Raw genomic sequence first — 20,101 nt, 5'->3', positions numbered from 1 at the left:
GCTTAAAGTTGCATTAGTATGTGCACATAAGACTGGGAGTTTATGTCAGTATTACCTATTACGGCAGTGGCCATTTTCACTGCTGCACTCAGTCTTTTGTCCTCCTCTTCATCACTGTCATTGAAGTCCTCCAGGTTTCCAATGTCAGACTGCTTCAAACTCATCAGACTCGCCAGACTTTGCATGTCTTCATCACTGAATACACAATACACAATACAGCACTAATACTTAAAGCAGTGGTTCTCAACCTTCTTGACTCCAAAGCCCCCCATTGTCCACACAAATATTCAAGTATTCTTGAAATCACACCTTTATACTTGGGCTTTCTCATATCCAGTTTTTTTAAGACTGAGGTGGGAACCCTAGTTGTTAAGAGTGTGAATAAAATAAGAAATATCTTGATTTTTAGTAATTTTATCTTATTTTAATGTGTGTTTTGTTTTGTTTTGTTTTAAAGTCATCTTGAGGCCCCCTTGTAACTTTGCTGAGGACCCCTGGTTGATAACCACTGACTTAAAGTCACCATGAAATCAAAACTGACAATTTCTTTTAATCTAATATTGCAGTATTCATTATAAATGATTTATCTGTGCAGATAATAATTTTTTTTACTCATGTGCCCTCGTAAACTTTAATTAAAGTGGTCATGAAATGAGAAATCAAATTTGCCTTGATATTTTGATATATAAGAGATCTTTGTATCAATTAAAGCAAATTTAACGTTAGCTTTGACGCGTCCTGTTAAACAGCATGTTTGCGTCTCTGTACAGACTTCAGAAGGATCCCAGCAACAGAAGAAAGGGGATGGTTTATTTTAATTGCGTCCCGGATCGCGTCTGAGGGATTATCTGTTTGTTCGGAGCATTTTTTTTTGTCAACAAGGCACAGTGTAATGGACAGTTCGCAAATAAACTTTTGTTGTAAGATGAAACAGTCAGCAGTATAGGATCTGACAGCAGCTCCATCACAAACTGTAAGTAAATGGTTTCATAATGCTTTGTCTGTAAATTATGATTTTATATGGATAATGTTTTACTTTACAAACTCATGTGCAATAGAGAGTAGGCATTGATATTGTTTACTATGGAGTGACGTTAGCCTAGGGCTGCACGATTAATCGAAATTAAACCGCATGCGATTTGGCAAAGGCAGCTATATTTTTATGCGCAGCTTGTCAGTGAAGCACGGCTCTGTGAACAGTAGTAAATGCTGCTCCATCTGAAAGCCAGAGGGCGCTCCCGTGCAGAAACTCCAAATATGCCCCTCAGAAGTACGATAATGCAAGTTGTTCCAGGAAATCCCAATGGGCAAACTATCCCTTAATTCACTTTGATTGATTAAAACATGACTAATAAACACACGACTTCGACAATATATGGTTTATCTGAGCTCTTCAAGCCTTCTCGGGTATTTTCATGATAATTAAGCATATTTATACTTCAATGCTAATCGACATAGCCTTTATCACTGTATAGAATACTATGAAATAATATGTTGTGTGCCTTATTCTGTGTAAGAAGTCACATCATCTCACAGAGGGATTTCACTTTGAAGCGAATTATGAACGTTATGAAGCGAGTTTGGAATAAAAAAGTGAAATAACCATTTTTCTGCATAGATATATTAGTTTTTTTGTGCAAAAAAACTTTATTAACATTATAAGTGAACCTTGAGGAACATATTAAAATAATTTTTTTAAATCCATGTCATGACCCCTTTAAAATAACTTCCCCTGCCTCTTGCAGCAACATCTCTTCTCTTCTCTGATGACCTGTTTACTGGTGTGAGGGCGGGGCAACCTGTCGACCAATAGCAAACCACAACCCTCTTATCAATTCCAGATGGACAAAATCATTACCCGTCCTACATTTTTTCTTGTTCAAGAAGCTAGCTTTCTAAAACAGACTATAGATCAGTAAAGTAAATAAAATTGTATTTGACACTGATGTTTCTGCATCATTACACAGATCTAGGATCAGAAACACTCCTTCCAAGTGGAACAATGAAAACATCTGAACTCACGTAGCTTTGCCCTCCTTCAGGAAGATACAGGACAGGGTGAGTTTAAGCTTGGCATCCAGCACTTTCACAGACAGAGGCTTTAATGTAAGCACCAGGTCAAACTGAGCCGGGGTAGCACTCGCATACTTCTTCATGTTCACATCCACTGATGCTAAAACTTTTCGGTGGCCCTTCGTTTCCTGTGGATGTTGGGATGAGATGGGGTTAGACTGCTTAAAAAGAGAACAGTGTACTGCCAAATCGAGGCCGTCTCTTGATAGGACAAAATATTGCAAAAACGCACAAAACACATAAATGTGACAACCCTAAGCTTGTTAAACAGCACAAAAAAGTCAAAACAGAAATGCTAAAATTGCTAACAGTACCTTTAATAAACAGGGTGAGATTACAAATTAGACATACTCACATTCTCTATGATAAATGTCCAGTCTTTGTCCTCAAATTCATCTGCATTTGGATCCTATAGGGAAAGTGAAAATTGCTGACGTTGGTTTCATTATTTCACCTCATGTTTTCAAATTTCAATAAATGGACAACAGACATGAATCTGAATAATATTTATATAACAATGACAAAATTCAGGTTTAAAACTTAACCTAAGTTTATTATTTGTATATTTAAGAATTATCACAAATAACCTTCATTTTACAGAGCCCTGGCCTAAAGGACATTTCACTGATGTCCAAAAAAATATGACATGGGAGGTGGAAAGAAATTCAATGCATTTGGATTTTCTCGCAAAAGTTTTGCATTACCCCAGGAAACCTTGTGTTCGCGCGCAAAAAACTTTTGCGTTCCCCCTGAAGAAACTTTGTGATTTCTCAGGGGAATGCAAACATTTAGCGAGCGAATGCAAAGTTTCTCGGGGGAACGCAAAACTTTTGCGAGAGAATGCAAAAGCATCGGCATATAAGTTTTCCTCCCATCTCATATTTCTTTCCATCACTATGTCCCTTTAGGGGCTTCGTACCATTTCCTGTCATATACATTACCATTCAAAAGTTCAGGGTTGGTAAGATTTTTTTATGTTTTTGAAAGAACTCTTTTATGCTTACCAAGGCTACACTTATTTGATCATAAATACAATAAAAACAATAATATTATATAAAATTATTCCAATTTTATTTAAAATAACCGCTTACTGGTTTAATATATTTTAAAATACCATTTATTTCTGTGAGGGCATCATTACTCCAGTCTTCAGTGTCACATGATCCTTCAAAAATCATTCTAATAGGCTGATTTGACGCTCAAAAAACTATTATATACTATTATTATCAATGTTGAAAACAGTCGTGCTGCTTAATTTTTGTATAAACTGTGATACTTATTTCAGGATTCTCTGATTCAAAAGAACAGCATTTATTTGAAATAGGCTTTTTTGTAACAATGTAAAAGTCTTTACTGGCAGTTTTAATTGAATATGTCCCTGCTGAATAAAAGTATTGATTTCTTTAAAAAATAAAAATCTAACTGGCCCCAAACTTTTGATTGGTGGTGTAAATGGAATTATTTAAAAAAATAAAAAAAAAATAATGCTTTCTGTACCTTAAAGAGAGTGACTGTGATGTCCACACTCTCAGGAACCTGCCAAACCACAGTCCCCCTGTATGGGTTCTTGATCCCCGGTTGCCAGCCATGAAGCTGATGATCACAATGAGAATACTGCTATTAACACAGCTGGTGATACCCAAACATACGTTTACACAATGAAAAAACAAAATCTTAACATGCAAACTTGCATGGACAATGATTATGCATGTTCTTTCATGAACAAAATCATGATGTATGAAAGAATTAGAATTCAATGCAATCATTCCACTGTATTTGTGAAACGAGCAGAACTATTTGTGTTTGAAAGTATAATGACATCCCATTGCAACCAATTGTTTTGTGTGTGCTAGGAGGGAGTATTTCCTTCTACTGTGCAAACACTTATCAATATTTTCAATGCGGTTACTAATGACACAAATACTGAGAGTTATGTTCCTCTTCTTTAAATTTCATAAAGATTCAATTTAAAGAACACATCCTGACTTTAATAGCAAAATTATATTTAAACATAACCTCAAACATGATTGAATAACTATTATGTGCTGTTCTGCACTTACAAGATAGAGTAGTGCTCTATCTTTACTATTCAAATAGCTACTAAAGCATTAGCTATCATAGCTAATGCTTTAGTAGCTATTTGAATAGTAATGATAAATATATTTATCATAGCTAAATATGATAAATATATTAAACTTGTTTCAGTCTTATTTGTATCACTTTGGATAAATGTGTCTTGTAGATGAATAATCGTAAAATAACCCCAGTCATATCTTTATATAGTAGGCCTACTTGAAAGTTACAGTAAAAACCCACATCCTCTTACCTTGGTGCAGATGCGTCTGTTTCGCCTGGTCCAAACCACTCGCAGTTTATCTGGCTGCCTGTGAATGACAAATAACAAACAATATAACACAAGTACAGTGCAGCAACACTACTGAAAGTACATGTAACATACTATAATTTAGCTTGATTAGTGAGCATGTAACATAGCTTGAAGCTATATTGCACTTGAAGCATAAAACCGTGAAAATATAATTAGGATTTTCAGTCATACACTTTAGGGTATTGCTAGGGTTTTGCTTTATGGAGGTTAAGCATGTAGAAGGGGACTACCATCATGTGCACTCAGTTTGGTTATTAGGTTACTCATCTGACCCACATACAGGAAAGCATTATCCAGCTTCATTGCATGGAATGCTGCAGCTTCTTCAAGAGCAAGTAAAACACACTTATTCCTGTTCTAACAGGCTAACATTGTGTGCAGTGTGAGTGAGTAATCACAGATGAATATTTTAAAAAGTAACTGAAAGACCAATCATGGGATGACAGGCCAACAAGACGGGCCAACCATGCACCACATGACTCATTTTAAAGGGTTAGTTCACCCATAAATGAAATTCCTGTCATTTATTACTCACCCTCATGTCGTTACTAACCCGTTCATCTTCGGAACACAAATGAAGATCTTTTAATGAAATCTGAGAGATTTCGGTCTCTACGACGCTTCAAAAAGTTCATAAAGTGATCATAAAACTAATCCACACAAATTTAGCAGTTTATAACCAATGAGGTTCATTCTCGTGTTACGCAGCACATTTGAGCTTCAGCAAGAACCAATGAGGTTCATTCTCATCTGATGCCCATTGTCTGTATTATGTCAGGAATTATAACATTAAATAGGGCACTATTTGAGGGGACAGCCATTTGTATTGGTGTCCGAAACCATAGTGGACATAATTGAGTGCATTGACTCATTCAATCCCACAATGCACCGCAATAACAAGTGTACAACCGATGTAAGCTCAACGGCTAGATAATACCCATAATATACACTCCTTCATGTGGACAATATTAGTGGAGTAATGTAGGGAATAGTGAATGAGGGTATATGGGGGGCGATTTCGAACACGGCCAATGTTTGTATGCGAATTTAAGCCTGAATTCAATCTGTTCATCATATAAAGCAATCGAGTGTCTTCAGAAAATTTGGACTAAACCGCTCAACTCAAATGGATTTACGATCTCTTTATGAACTTTTTGAAGTGTCAAAGTGATAGTTGCGTAGCTGTCAATGGAGGGACATAAATCAGTCAGATTTAATTTAAAAGATCTTTATTTGTGTTTCGAAGATGAACAAAAGGGTTTGGAATGACATGAGGGTGAATCATTTATGACAATTTTTTTTCCTTTTTGGGTGAACTACCCCTTTAAAATATGTCAATTCCAAAATTCCAAAGCAACACAGCATATGACTAAACAAATAAATTAGAAGGGTCATATCTTGAGGATAAAAGAGTTCATTGTACTAAGAAAACACTGTAATTTTCATCTCAAAACTTTCTCCCTAATTCAACTAGACCATTTATTGAAACAATGCTTCATTCTATTCTTGCACAACTTTCTGACATCAGACAGATGAATACTTGGCCGCCCACATTTAAATGCCAACAATACCTATTCTGTATGATAAAAATCAGAGATTAACAATATTTTTTTCTGATTCCTGATTTGCATAAATTGATGCAAAAAAAAAAAAAACATTACTAACATTATAAATGGACATCAGGCAAAAATAAAATAGCAATAACAATAAATATATTGACTTATCTTAACAATTAAAATATTACCTTTTCAAAAGAGAAGTGCAAGTTAATTGTAAGCTACAGTGACAGGTGTGAGGTGGGTTTCCTTTAAGCGTGATTGTGGGAAGTATAACCTGAGACTTGCTCTACTTTACCCTCTCTCTCTCTCTCATTCTCTTTCTCTCTGAATGGAGGGTGTGGTCTCTCTTTACACTAACATTTTTAGATTAGCTGTTTAACTTCTACGCCATTTCCTCATGGAAGTGTTTTTGGTTCTAGTGTCTCATTTTTTACCACTTTTTTTTTTTTTTTTTTGCCAAATTACCTTTAATCTATTTCTCAAAAGCAATGCTTGAGTACTAGTTTTGAACATATGACAAAAGTGAAACAATGTTGATTTTGTTTGAATCATTAATGCAATAACACAAAAGTACAAGCTATGACCAACCATACCCTATTTACATGCAAAGGACTATGCAGTTATGCAAATCTCATATCAGTCAGGCCGTTGCTTTAATCTTGGGATATCAACCGTTTCCAGGCATCCCAGGCAACCAACCTGTTACATCTATCACTCAATAGCACACCTGGAAAAGTGCTGATCAGACAAATAAAAGGGACATAACGTGCTTTTATCAAATAATTTCCTCAAACTGATGAAAACCAAACGATGGACAGTAGACTACGTCTACGCATGTTAACCTTGTTTTTGAAGTCATAATAAAGGAAAGGAAAGGTGGAGGGAGATAATCATGGGCCTCTGGGTCTCGTATTGCAGGTCAGTGTCAGCAACAGCTGTGTGAATGGATGCAAGAGGCCAAGCGACGTGGTGACAGTCATGGGGTTAACAGAAATAGACAGGGAAATGGCACATGGATTGATATAAAGCTGCTGAAGCACTGTGTGCTACCTTTCTAAAACTGCATACGAAGGGAACCAAGTTTAATGCCCAATATTTACACTTCAGGTATTCGATGGTGCAATGTTTAAACTTAAGTGCATAAATGTAAAATAACACTAAGATCAACTTACAGAGACTGTTTCAGTTGTAGACAGTCTTGTAACACTGACCACATTTAACATTCACAGCCGAGTCATTTAACTGATAGAATCTAACAGCTGTTCTGAGGTCAGTCGTGGCGTCACTAAGTCATGTGACTACACAATGGCCACAGAAGTCAGATGACATCAGCACAGCAGCTAGTCAAATCTATCCAATCTCCTACATTGATGAATAGGGGGAGACCTGGGGAGTGTTGTAAGTAACACTGTCAGTATGACAAGTCAGAAAATAGCTGTGGTGACGCCATCAATATTAGACGCTCGCATAACTTTTTTGAGCTCGCATGAGAAGTAGCATGTTACTGTGAGCAACATTGTACATTTTATGACCAAAAAAACTGATTTTTCAAATTTTATGAAGATAATTTTTTGCTTAGCAATCATTGCATTGTAGATACAGTTATTTGACTTGCATCTAAAGTAGCTTTTCTCTAGTTTAATTTGATGCTTTGGATTCATGCTAACTTCAAACCCAGTTACAATAAGTTATGGCTGTTAGGGGTGGGGATAGTTGTAACAGTTCATTAAAATGTTACAACCAACCCCTTATGATGATTCCAGTTATCAATCACATCCCCTGTTAAGACAAAATCACATACGTTTTTTTGTTGTGCATTGAGGAATTTATGTAGTATATGTTTCCATCATAGTTTATGCACGTCTTCTTATCAGATACTAGGATTATTCGCCTCAATTGAGCACATACATTGTTTTTTGTGCACATTTTTAGAATGTATGCACATCTCGGCATTTCCATCCAGCGTTTTTTTATGCGATTTCCCAAAATGGCAACATAGCTAGTGAGCGAACTTATGTGACAGGAATACAGCACACACACAAACACACATGGCAATTGTTTTGTGCTAAATTTAAAGTCCTTAAAGAAATGCAATGAGCAATTTAAAGTAACAAAAAACATTGTACTTGATTCAAAACTGATTCTTCAATAACATTAGATTGTGTGGATCTTATTTCAGCAAATTAGCTTCCCCAGCCTGTGTTCCAACTGACCCCAGTAGTTTGACATTAACTCACATAATTTGTGATTGTGTTGTACATGTCCAAGAGAGTTATATTTGCAGCTGACAAATGTGGCTACAATTTACCAAATTTTGAGAGATATAGCACAAACAACCACCGAGTTACCGATGCTCAAACAAATGGTGTTACTTTCATCCCAAGTCTCCCCCTATACTGAAATATGCTAATATTACTCAATGTTCCATAAAATACACTATTATTAATGTTAGTATGTTTTTATTTATTTAAAGAAACTACTTTTATTCAGCAACAGAGTTCAAAAACAAATTCTTTCCAAACCAAAACATCTGAGCGGTAATGTATAAAATATGTCTCAACTGTCAAAAAAAGACAACATGCAGTGTAGAGTCTCAAAGTGAACTTGCTTCTGCCAACAATAAAGGCATGTCTACAACATATGCTACAATATCCCTTTATGTCTTCTATGGCTTGATGCATATTTTTCCATAAAAATAAATAAATAAATAAATAAAAAACATTGACATACTTTCTAATCATTCAAATCCAGTCATTCCACATACTACAAATTCTTCTAAGCTAGCCACATTTTTCTTAACACAGACTGTATGATGAAATGTAGAGTATGGACTTGCACATGTTTGAGTATAAAGTAAGACCTGGAAACTAGTTGCTTTTGGGAAATTATCTGTTGCAGAGAACAAGAACATTATATGACAAATAATGAATAATGTTTATGATATAATAATAATAATATAATGATGTCTTACCTTACTGCCTCTAACTAAATAAAAATGACAGTTTCCTGTCTGTGTTGGTGGATCACATCAATACTCTTTATAAATATGATTATCCTTCAACAATCATTATTTTAATGGCATATCGATTACCGAATAATCCACTGTCATGATGCTAATGCACATTAAATGATGTTGCTTGTTCGGGGAGGCGGGGGGTTCAGTTTTAGTTCAATAACCTGAATCTGAAAATCTCAATGCATTTAACAAGTAAAAGGACACTATCACAACATATTGAGACATAGACCTAAGTGTCACATGCAAGGTCATTTTGGACTTGTCACACTGCCAATCAAACGTCACTTGACTTTATATCTTCATCTTTGAGTTTATCTTTCTACTAAATCTCAAAAATCTTATGATCTAAAATGAAATATTTCTATGCTTGAAAATAGTTTTAGACAAAAACTGCTCTTAATGAACAAACTGGACAGGATAATAAAGGAAAAACCTTTAAAACTGTTTAAATCAACAGTTAAGCGAATGCCTTATGCAGCTGAGTGCGAAGAGCTTCAATGTAAACAAAAGCTAGCAAATTTGAGAAAGATTTTTTTTTTAAATAGTGAAATAGCACATGGCTGTGGTAAGTGCTCAGAACTTCATTTATCAACATTTGCAGGACCCTCCCATCTGCAAAAACATCGCATCAAAAGTGTCTAATGAAGCTGCGAATGACTGTCCTTGAAGATGCGCTGCGCATCAAGTGGAACCGGAGAACTGAAAGTAAAACGGAAGTAAGCGAAGGTATACTGTAGGTGACTCATAACAAAGCTCACTACTACTAACGTTACTACAAAAAAAGTGCTTGGCAGAGTAAACAAGCCCTCTGATACGGTTCATTCTTGAACTTTAACTAACCATACCACTCAGTAAACTACACCATGCCTACACTGCAAACGCACGAGCTTCGTTGTTTATAATGGGAGCGTTGCGTTCTAATTTTATAGCGTCACGTATATCGCTTAACCGGTGTCACTGCAGCTACGTCAGACTTTAAAAGAAACGTTAAACACATGATACTGTATTTATTATGCATTTATAACAACAACACATGTCAATGAAAAGAAAAATCGCATTTCTTACCACTTCTTAGTGCACTCTACGGTGAGTTCTTGAAAGGACGCGGCGAACTGAAACTTCGACGCTCTTTTTCCAGCGCGCTGAAGTCTCTTCCAAACCGAAGTCATGATCACAGCACTTGAATTAGACGATTCCTCACAGAAGAGACTGGTGAATTAAAAAGACATCGTGGGAATTGCTATGTCACTTCGCCTAGCCCCGATGTTTCAGGGATGGCAGCTCCGCGCGCCACCGCTGCCTCATAGACTACACACACACACACACACACACACACACATGCTCCACATGTCAAAGTGAAGATAAGCGCAGACAGATCAGAGGAAACATACCCAAACACTTGCGATGAACTGACATATCCTGCACTCCCATGGAAGAGTGGCTGGGAGAACAGAAACGCTGGGTCACAGTTAGGCTATTACATTCAGTTATTTCTCCAACTGGCTTATTATTCAATTATCCAAGTGTTATGTTTTGAAAAATAGCCTTATTGCACTATTATTGTAGCCCTTTTGATAGGCGTATTAATATAATAGGGCTGAGGTTTTGATTCAAAAGTCCAATTACAGAAATGATTGTTTGCTTTATATGCGGTTTTGCAAGTTGATTTCAAACTCCTTCCGGGAATTCTGGCCTGCAAACTCAAATTCAGATTTTGGGTAAACAGTAGGCTAGGCTAAACTATTAATATAGCCTATAGAAGTGGCCAAAAGATACCCGGCCCTGGAAAATTGACATCTTTCCTTTTACTCAAATATATTTATATAGGCCTACATAAATATCGCTCATACAAAGATATTATGAACATGCAAAAACAAATATTAACGAATATGCTGTAGCCTAGTCGATTTGCTTTTTTCTATGCATTTTTACATAATTTTGTTAGATAAATACCTTAACCAAGTGTAGTGCAGTGTAGTGTTTTGTGTAAAAAAACAATAAAAAAATTAATATTGTGTGAAATATTATGACAATTTAAAATGACTGTTTTCTATTTTAATATATTTTAAACTGTAATGTATTCCTGTGATCAAAGCTGTATTTTCAGCATCATTACTCCAGTCTTCAGTGTCACATGATCCATCAGAAATCATTCTAATATGATGATTTGATGCTCAAGAAACATTCATCATTATTATTATCAGTGTTGAAAACAGTTGTGTACAATTTTTTTCAAAATTCTTTGATGAATAGAAAGTTCAAAAGAACAGCATTTATTTAAAATAAAATATCTTCTAACATTATAAATGTCTTTACTGTAATTTTTGATCAGTTTAACTCATCTTTGATGAATAAAAGTATTGATTTATTTTATTGATTTCCCCCCAAAATAAAATGTAAATTCTTACTGACCCCAAACTTTTGAACGGCAGTGTTTAATGTTACAAAAGCTTTAGATTTCAGATAAATGCTGTTCTTTTGAACTTTCAATTCATCAAAGAATTTTGAAAAAAATGTGTACACAACAACTGTTTTCAACATTGATAATAATAATAATGAATGTTTCTTGAGCATCAAATCATCATATTATAATGATTTCTGAAGGATCATGTGACACTGAAGACTGGAGTAATGATGCTGAAAATACAGCTTTGATCACAGGAATAAATTACACTTTACTGTATATTCACACAGAAAACAGCTGTTTTAAATTGGAATAATATTTCACAATATTACTGTTTTTGTTTGTATTTTTAATCAAATAAATGCAGCCTTGGTGAGCAGAAGATACTTCTTTTAAAAACATAAAAAATCTTACTGACCCCAAACTTTTGAACGGTAGTGTATATATATATATACACACACAAAACACTACACTATAAATTCCTAATATTTTGCTTGTTTATTCAAACTTATAGGGTCATTAAAAACAAATATCCTCTCCGAACATCAACACCGAACAACAACTTTTGGCCTCATGAAACAATTCAAAAAACAGCATATATCATGAATTGTTTTGTGCTTAATAATTATTTGTTTATTTCACAACATTTTAAATTGTAGTGTACAAATGATACCATCAACATAATAATTTAGGTGAAAAATTATATATAAATTGTTTTACTGTTTCACAGTTTGAAAAGAAAATTAGGCTGTTTATTGCCATGGGGTTCCAATGCACTGCCATGCATGTTAAATGAAATATAAAAAAAATATTAAGAGGAGCAAAACATGTGATCGCGTGATAGATAGCACAGATCTCCCCTGTTGGATAAGGTGAAGTAATATTTCATTGTGCTTTCTTACCTTGCCGTGGGAAGCAGTTTGTCTTGTTGAAGAGAATGGAGGTTGGCAGGGCTATTCAAAACACTCTGCTGAAGGTTAAAGGTCACCATTTGTGTTCAGTTTTTACTGTGCTTCAAACAATAGCAAAATAACGCTTACTAATGTTAACAAGAGTGAAATATTATTTCGCATTACTTCTATATCTGATACAGTTGACTGTTAGGTCTTGTTCAGCACAGCACAGTCATACTGTTTGAACAATGTTTAGGTGTGGCAAAAACGGCAGGTATATTGAGCAGCAGGTAGCCTGAAGTTATGTTATTATGATGACCTGAGATCAGTTTAGCAGACATCATGATCTCTGGGCTGATTCTAGATCAGTGTGAGTGGACAGGCTCAAACTTACCCTGCTGATCAGAGTTTAGATTAGCTTTGGCCAATCCAAAACGCCTAATATAAAGCATGGCAAAATAAGAGTGCAAAATGGTCAAGTTGGTGCGGTTAACTTGTTCTATGAGCAATTTCTCTTCTGAAGTCCTTTCTGGGATATGACAACAGATTAATTAAGTCAGTTTCATTTGTTCATCAATCCAAGAATAACAGAGCGCTGAAAGATGGATTGGGAAAGGGAAGAGAGAGATGAAAACTCACACGGATCACGAATAAGGTTCCCGCTCACAGCTGTACACTTCCTGTTAATTGAAGCGTGTCGTTGTCTCAGCATTTCCTGTTTTCCTGTAGCATTGACCTCTCCATGCCCAAGTACCAACTGCAGGAAATGTTCTAAAAAAAGACAAACCTACACAAACCAGAGTGCCATTGGTATACATTTCTTAAAATACAGCACATTTCCATCCTTAAACCATTTCAGCCGTGAAGATCACGATTTATAAAAATGTACGCTACCGTTCAAAAGTTTGGGAATTAAATTGATCAAAAGTGATGGTAAAGTCATTTACATTGTTACTAAAAATGTCCATTTCAAATAAATGTTGTTTTTTATATTTCTATTCATTAAAGAATCCTGAAAAATAGTTTCCGCAAACTATTTTTTTCAACATTGATAATAATCAGAAATGTTTCTTGAGCAGCAAATCATCATATTAGAATGATTTCTGAAGGATCATGTGACACTGAAGACTGGAGTAATGATGCTGAAAATTCAGCTTTACTGTAACAGCAATAATATTATGGTCATAACAAGACATTTCACTTAAAAAGAGAAACATCTTACTGACCCCCAAACTTTTGAACTGCGTACTAATGATATTATCAGCATAATGATTTGAGTGCAGCATGAATTTCTTAATTTCTCAGCAGACTCTGACCATTTCATTAAATGAGATTCAATAAGAGCAGATTGAACTTCAAATGTCTGTCAAGACCCGATAATCGTGTTCTCCAGCATGATTTGAGAATGATCCAAAGAGCATCTTGTGCTTCAACTGAATCTGACCTTCTGAACAGAGGAATCCTCAGCATGGCACAAATGTACTTCACTAGTGACCTAGAAATATTTCTGATTCACTTAACATTTCTTTCTTTAAAACTTGAAATCTTAAAACTTCATTCAATTAGATCTTCAATCTATTTTTAACGTGCTTCATTTTGTTTTTCTTAGCAATTCTTACAAATGTAAAGATAAATCAGATCAGCAAAAGTAACTGATTTGAACAATTACGAAACTGATCAAAAACTCTTGATCTGATTTTTTTTTTTTTTTTTTTTTTAGGGAGGGACATTTGAGACTTGCCACAAACCCACAGTCCTGATGTCCAATCTCTCATATGTAACATTCTAAGAGAGCACAGTTTGACAACATGACCTTAATTTCACAGGAAAGTAACATTTCATGATCTTTTGAAATACATCTCTCTCTCTAGGAGTGGAAAACTACATTGTGGTAATGTTACTCCATCTGTTCAAGATCAGAGATAACTTTTAAACCACCATGATAAATATAGACGTGCATGTAACACCTGCTGACTGTCAATCTGAATGAAGGAGCAGTTGACAGTGTGAAACCATTAGACACTATGGTAAAAAGGTCATATGAATATACAGGCAAGCTACATTGGTGAAAAATGTGTGAACGCCATTTGAATGTTAAAAGTTTGATTTAATGAGCGCTGTACCTCGCTCAAAGAACTGCTGAGGGTTTCAAACGTTTGAGGCCGGCAGGTTTAGGAAAATGTTTATGCTTCATGGTCCTCACAGTAAACAAGTGGGAAAACCCCTATCATTTCTGCAACTCCTCTGGGAAGTTCACGTCACGCCTCTAACGGTCAAGGACTCGTGTACTGTGTTTGTTAACAGATGTCAGCAGTTCTGCCATTAGGATCATTTGAGGGGATGCAATCTTACTAATTTTCTATTTATCCTATATGCATTTGGTATTTTTAACCTTTCTTGGGTCATAAAATAACAGCTTATTAAACAACCGTTTCATTCAAGTGACTAAAAATGGGTTGATGTTTTATTACCCAGCACTGCACCAGCTTTACTTCAGTCCTGGCCTATATGCAACACACACACACACACACACACACACACACACACACACACACACACACACACACACACACACACACACACACACACACACACACACACACACACACACACACACACACACACACACACACACACACACACACACACACACACACACACACACACACAGAGTGTGTACACAAGTAGGCTACTGCAGAATTGGACAGTAAATGACTGAGGACCATAATAGGAGTGTATGACCTCATTTGCAGAGTGTGTTTATGTCAGACTGGCAGAGGAGAGGCAGTGCTGGGCACAGATTCTGAGTCACCATCCCACACAAAGACACACACACACCTGCTCCCTGTTGTAACTATGAAGCACGACATGTTAAACACGAACATCTCAATTTGAATAGATTTATTTTAAGAGGCTGAATGTGGTCAAATAAATAGGGATAGTTCAGCCAAAAATGTAAATTCTGTCATCATTTCTCACCCTCAGGTTGTTCCAAACTTGTAAAAATGTCTTTGTTCTGTTGAACGCAAAGGAAGATATTTTGAAGAATGTTTGTAACCAAACAGTAATGGGGCACCATTGATTCCCATAGTATGAGAAAAAAAAGTTGGCATTTAAAATGCTAACCAACCCCAAACTTTTCAACAGTAATTACACTTTAATCTTTTTCAAAAATATTGAAAATTAAACGCATATAATAAAGAATGAGTAAGTGTGCCCAAACTTTGACTAGAATGTTTGACAATATTGGTTTTCAAATATTTATAATGAATAATAAATTCATAATCTTTTAATATATATTTTTTATAATCATATAATCTGCATTGTAAATGTAACTTGTTTATTAAACAAATTATAAATATAAATGCATGTACCACTCAGAACAATCCAAAGTGTATTGAAGAAAATGAACAAATAGGGCCACCTAGTGTTTGCCAGCTTCTAGTTATTAAAGCTAGTCTTGCATATTATGGAGGCACAACATTGCTGGATATTATTTATACTTTTTACAATGTCCAGTTTCATTATATCAGTTATGTAGTGGTAGTGGAAGTGGATGGACACAGATCCGGTTGCATGAACATAAACCCCTTATGTTAAGATTGTGTCTTCAGTACTAGTCTAACCAACTAACATTGAGTCAAAGGACATTCAGTTTTACTTTCTAGTATCAAATTAGACCAATGTGTGTTTTTATATAACTGACTATAAAACAGTTATGAACAGTCTTAAAGAAAAAAATGTGGTGACCAAGTTGTAAGACTAATCTTAGCCGTTAATTCAACTCTGGGGAGGAGTTTGGTCTTAGTGAAGGGGAAACTTTTTCTTTGGAGGTCGCCATGGGTGGCATGTCGACGTTTGGTGGCAGCTCTACTGTTGGAGTGGCAGGTGAGTCTGAGAAAGTAGGGGAGATTGTGGATATAGGAAGAGTGTAATGAGGTTCCTCTTCTGGACCTGCCATGTCCCCACTGAGCACAAGCTCATCCAAACCCACCCCCTTCAGCTCACCCAGCCACGTTGGTCCAGAGAAAAAATGCAGAATGGCTTGAACCTGCTGGAGTTCCCAGAAGCTTTCCAGAACGACAAGCAGGACAATCAGCCCAAGCATCAGGTAACCTAAATGATGATTCAATAAATGAATAAATTAGATCATGCATTGGTTTGTTGACTTAAATTAAAGAAAAAATATGCTTAATCCAACATGTTTTTAAAAAGAAAATCCTAAAAGGAAATGTTGGGACTTACAGGAAGTTGCTAACTCCAGCACCTGACGTCCTGCTTGGCTTTGCGTCCTCCCAGGCAGGTAGTCACCCAGTCCAGTCGTGCTGAGTGAGATAAAACAAAAATACAGCGACTCCAGGTAACTCCAGTGGTTCTCCAGCAGACACAGGACACCAGCAGGTAGAAGAAAGAACAATGTCGCTGTGCAAAAGGCGAGGACACTGCAGTGCAGCAACGCAGCATGGTTGCGAGACAGTCCCCAGAAGACTTGAAGGTTCTGAATAGGAGTGTGTGTTACCCGGGGCAGAAGGGCACGAGTGAGGCAGGACAGCAGCAGCATGGTGAATGGGATGCCCACAAGACAGTAAACAACACAGAACACACGGCCCTCATCCGAAAGGGGCACAGTGGTGCCATAGCCTGCAAATAAATGATACAGTGCAAACTGTATAAAGTGTGAAGATATCAGGGACTTCTTATTTAGATATCTTTCCTTTTTGACAAATATAAACAAATGTGAGGGCCAAAATTACACTGTATGGTATACTGGTAGACCAAATCAATGTCAAACAAATCAAATCGATTATCAGTCATTCTTTAGTTAAGATTGAATATAAAAATACATACAAAAATAGATAAAGCTTGTATTGAGTGTGGACTGAGAAATATTAAGACAAAAATAAATAATGTAAAAAATAAACTATAAATAAATCATGCATTTGCTAAGTTGGCTGTGTCCTTGAATAAAAAAATATGAGTGATTTAACAAGTTTTAAAATATATATTTTTTTGTACCGAGTGTGTAGACTTAAATATTGAGATTAAAAATCAAGAAATAGGCTAGTTTTAACTATAAACTATAAATCAAGCATGTATTTGGTTGGTTGACTAATTAAAGAAACAATATATGCTCAATCCTACAAGTTCATAAGAATAAATGAATTCCAAAGAATAAACAAACAAACAAATGTTTTGTAGGCTACTGAGTGTGTAGACTTAAATAATATTTTTTATTATTTTGAACTAAACTATATGTGCATTGGTTAACTGTATACTAAAATGGAAATACTAAAGGATAAACAATGTTTTTAAGGTGACATAGTTACATTGTACTTAAATAAATACTGAGTAGCCTAATATTAATTAACTACTTACTAGAGTTCCGGTTATGGTTAGGGTTTTAGTTGAGGGTCAGTTACCTGTAATTATGAATAATTTACTGCTATGACAACAGTAGGCTATGTAGTAGCCTACATCCACTTAAAATAAAGTGTTGCCACGTTTTACGTACTGCTTGACTAACCTTAATATTTAAAATGATTTATTTTTTATCAAAACTAGGCTACATTGTGCATTGGTTGACGGTATAAAAATAAAATGATAAATTGTTCGAAATTAGAAGGAAAGAAAAAAGACAAATAAATAAATAATGTTGAAATAAATAACTACACTGTCGCATCTTGGTTGTAAACACCACTGTACACATTGGCAATTCTGAATACATGACATTGGTCCACCACGTCCACGTCCGATAAGATAATTAAAATATTAGATGCGTAACTAACGTTAGAGCGGTTATGTTAGCGGTTATGCGGAATGTTTGTGAATGGTGTTCAATAAATTCAAAGCGGTAGTTTTCAATTTCAAACATCCAGCCAACATCTTAACTGCTATCTGACTGCTCACCTGTGGTCGTGAGGAAGGTAATGACGAAAAACAGCGACGACGTAAAGTCGAAGTTACATTCAACGCTGTCGGATGTCAGTGCGGCCACGCCACGTTTACTCGCAGAAAGCACGTTCAGCAACAAACTGTCCAAAGTGCTTTCCTCAACACACGGGTTCTCTGTCAAAAAAATAGCTTTTAGATCACGGACCTCTTGAACGAGTAAATTCTCCTCAGGTTGCTCCAGTATCATCAAAACAACAGCACCGATGGTGATAAACAGGCCATACGCCATCATCATGAAGATGAACGCGTGAGCACGCAGGAAAGTCCGAGCTTTATCCGCCAAAATAACCATTATTAAAATTTTGTTTGTGTATTCTCTCAGGATGGTAGAATATGGGGTGCTGCATGTGTAACCAAACCTGGGCTCTGACATGGAAAGTTCAACACCACACTGAAAGTTTAATGCAACAGGTTTAGCAGACATCTGTGTCACCATCAGCCTTCTCCGTCAAGTACAACAGAATCTAAACCAAACTTTATTAGTTGCCCCAACAGGTTGAAAAGTGAGATTGCACTTTAGACCAGTTGTCATCAGAACATAACTTTATATCTTAAAGTTTATTTTTTATTTTTTTTATTCTGACATTTAGCTACTCACCATCATGTTGCTCCAAACCCATTTGATTTTCTATGGAAAATTAAGACATTTTGAAGAATGTATAGAAAAGATACAAAGAGTAACCAGGATGTTCATGTTCCATGTTGGCCCTCAGTCCTGGAGGACCAATGTCCTGTAGAGTTTAGCTTAAATTTACCTCAACTCACCTGCCTGGAAGTTTCTAATGCTTGGGATCATTGTCCTGTTGCATGAGCCAATTTCAGCCAAGCTTTAGATGTTGGAGAGAAGGCCTTACATTTGACTCTAGAATACTTTGGGATCCAGAGGAGTTCATTGTCGACTCATTGACTGCAAGGTGCCCCGGTCCTGTGGCTGCAAAACAAGCCCAGATCATCACCCCTTCACCAGTTTTTGACAGTTGTTATGAGGTGTTTGTGCTGTTATGCTGTGTTTGGTTTTCGCCAAACGTGGCGCTTTGCATTATGGCCAAACATCTCCACTTTGGTCTCGTCTGTCCAAAGGACATTGTTCCAGAAGTCTTGTAGTTGTTCAAATAAAATGATGTTGCCATTTCCTCTTTAGAGAGACGCAGCTTTCTCCTGGCAACCCTTCCAAACAAACCATACTTGTTTCAGCCTTTTTTCTAATTGTAGTGTCATGAAAAACTTTAACATTTAACATGCCTACTGAGGCCTGAGTCTGAGGTGTAGCTCTTGTTTTTTTGTGTGTGTGTGCAGTTTCTCTGAGCATTGCACGGTCTAACCTTGGGGTGAATTTCTTGACCTTGAGTCTTGAATGTTTTCCATTTGTGAGTAATCTTCCACACTGTAGAATGATGGACTTTAAATTGTTTGGAAATGGCTTTGATCCTAGACTGATGGGCAGCAACAATTGCTTCTCTAAGATCATTGCCGAGGTCTTTCCTCCTTGGCATTGTGTTGACACACACCTGAATGCTCCAGACCAGCAAACTACCAAAACTTCTGCTTTTATAGAGTTTGTCACACTTACTGATGATCAGTTAATCAAAGACATTTGATAAGCAGCGCCTGACTACTACTAACCCTCTTAATTCCTATGGAAGCAGTAAGGGTGTACTTAGTTTGTCACGCATGGCTTCTTCATTTTGGCCTATTTTTTGTTAAATAAACCGGTGTAATATGTCATGTGTTGTTGTTGCATGAGGTATCTGAGGTTGCATTTACCTAATTTTAAGACCTACCAAGGACCAGATGATTTATTATGTCCTGTCTGAAACA

At 36.1% G+C, this 20,101-nt stretch overlaps 2 protein-coding genes across 9 annotated transcripts in view; both read right to left on the bottom strand.

The window, feature by feature from the left end:
* The window catches only part of ehbp1l1a (EH domain binding protein 1-like 1a), a 37,744-nt gene extending 26,901 nt beyond the window's left edge, over positions 1-10,843 (bottom strand). For 2 of the 8 annotated variants that reach the window (XM_082155398.1, XM_082155399.1), the window contains exons 1-6: positions 10,100-10,842; positions 4,400-4,457; positions 3,571-3,666; positions 2,429-2,482; positions 2,023-2,201; positions 56-195 (exon numbers count right to left, since the gene is read on the bottom strand). In XM_082155398.1, the coding sequence (XP_082011524.1) occupies positions 56-195; positions 2,023-2,201; positions 2,429-2,482; positions 3,571-3,666; positions 4,400-4,457; positions 10,100-10,203 (631 nt within the window). In that variant the 5' untranslated portion in view covers positions 10,204-10,842. Of the gene's footprint in view, positions 1-55; positions 196-2,022; positions 2,202-2,428; positions 2,483-3,570; positions 3,667-4,399; positions 4,458-10,099 lie in introns of all 8 variants that reach the window. The other 6 variants (XM_082155397.1, XM_082155400.1, XM_082155401.1 and 3 more) reach the window with 6 other exon arrangements.
* A 5,263-nt stretch (positions 10,844-16,106) lies between these two features.
* On the bottom strand, positions 16,107-18,575 carry kcnk7 (potassium channel, subfamily K, member 7; the record flags this gene model as incomplete). The annotated part of the gene is made up of 3 exons (XM_082149245.1): positions 16,107-16,447; positions 16,577-16,972; positions 18,239-18,575. 3 exons carry the CDS (start codon positions 18,573-18,575, stop codon positions 16,107-16,109), a joined length of 1,074 nt encoding a protein of 357 aa, XP_082005371.1.
* Between the last annotated feature and the right edge of the window lie 1,526 nt (positions 18,576-20,101).

The sequence above is a fragment of the Leuciscus leuciscus genome (genome assembly GCF_965113295.1).
Source record: "Leuciscus leuciscus genome assembly, chromosome: 2".
NCBI lineage: Eukaryota > Metazoa > Chordata > Actinopteri > Cypriniformes > Leuciscidae > Leuciscus > Leuciscus leuciscus.
Note: the sequence above shows the minus strand (reverse complement) of the source record. Positions and strands in the feature narration are given on the sequence as shown.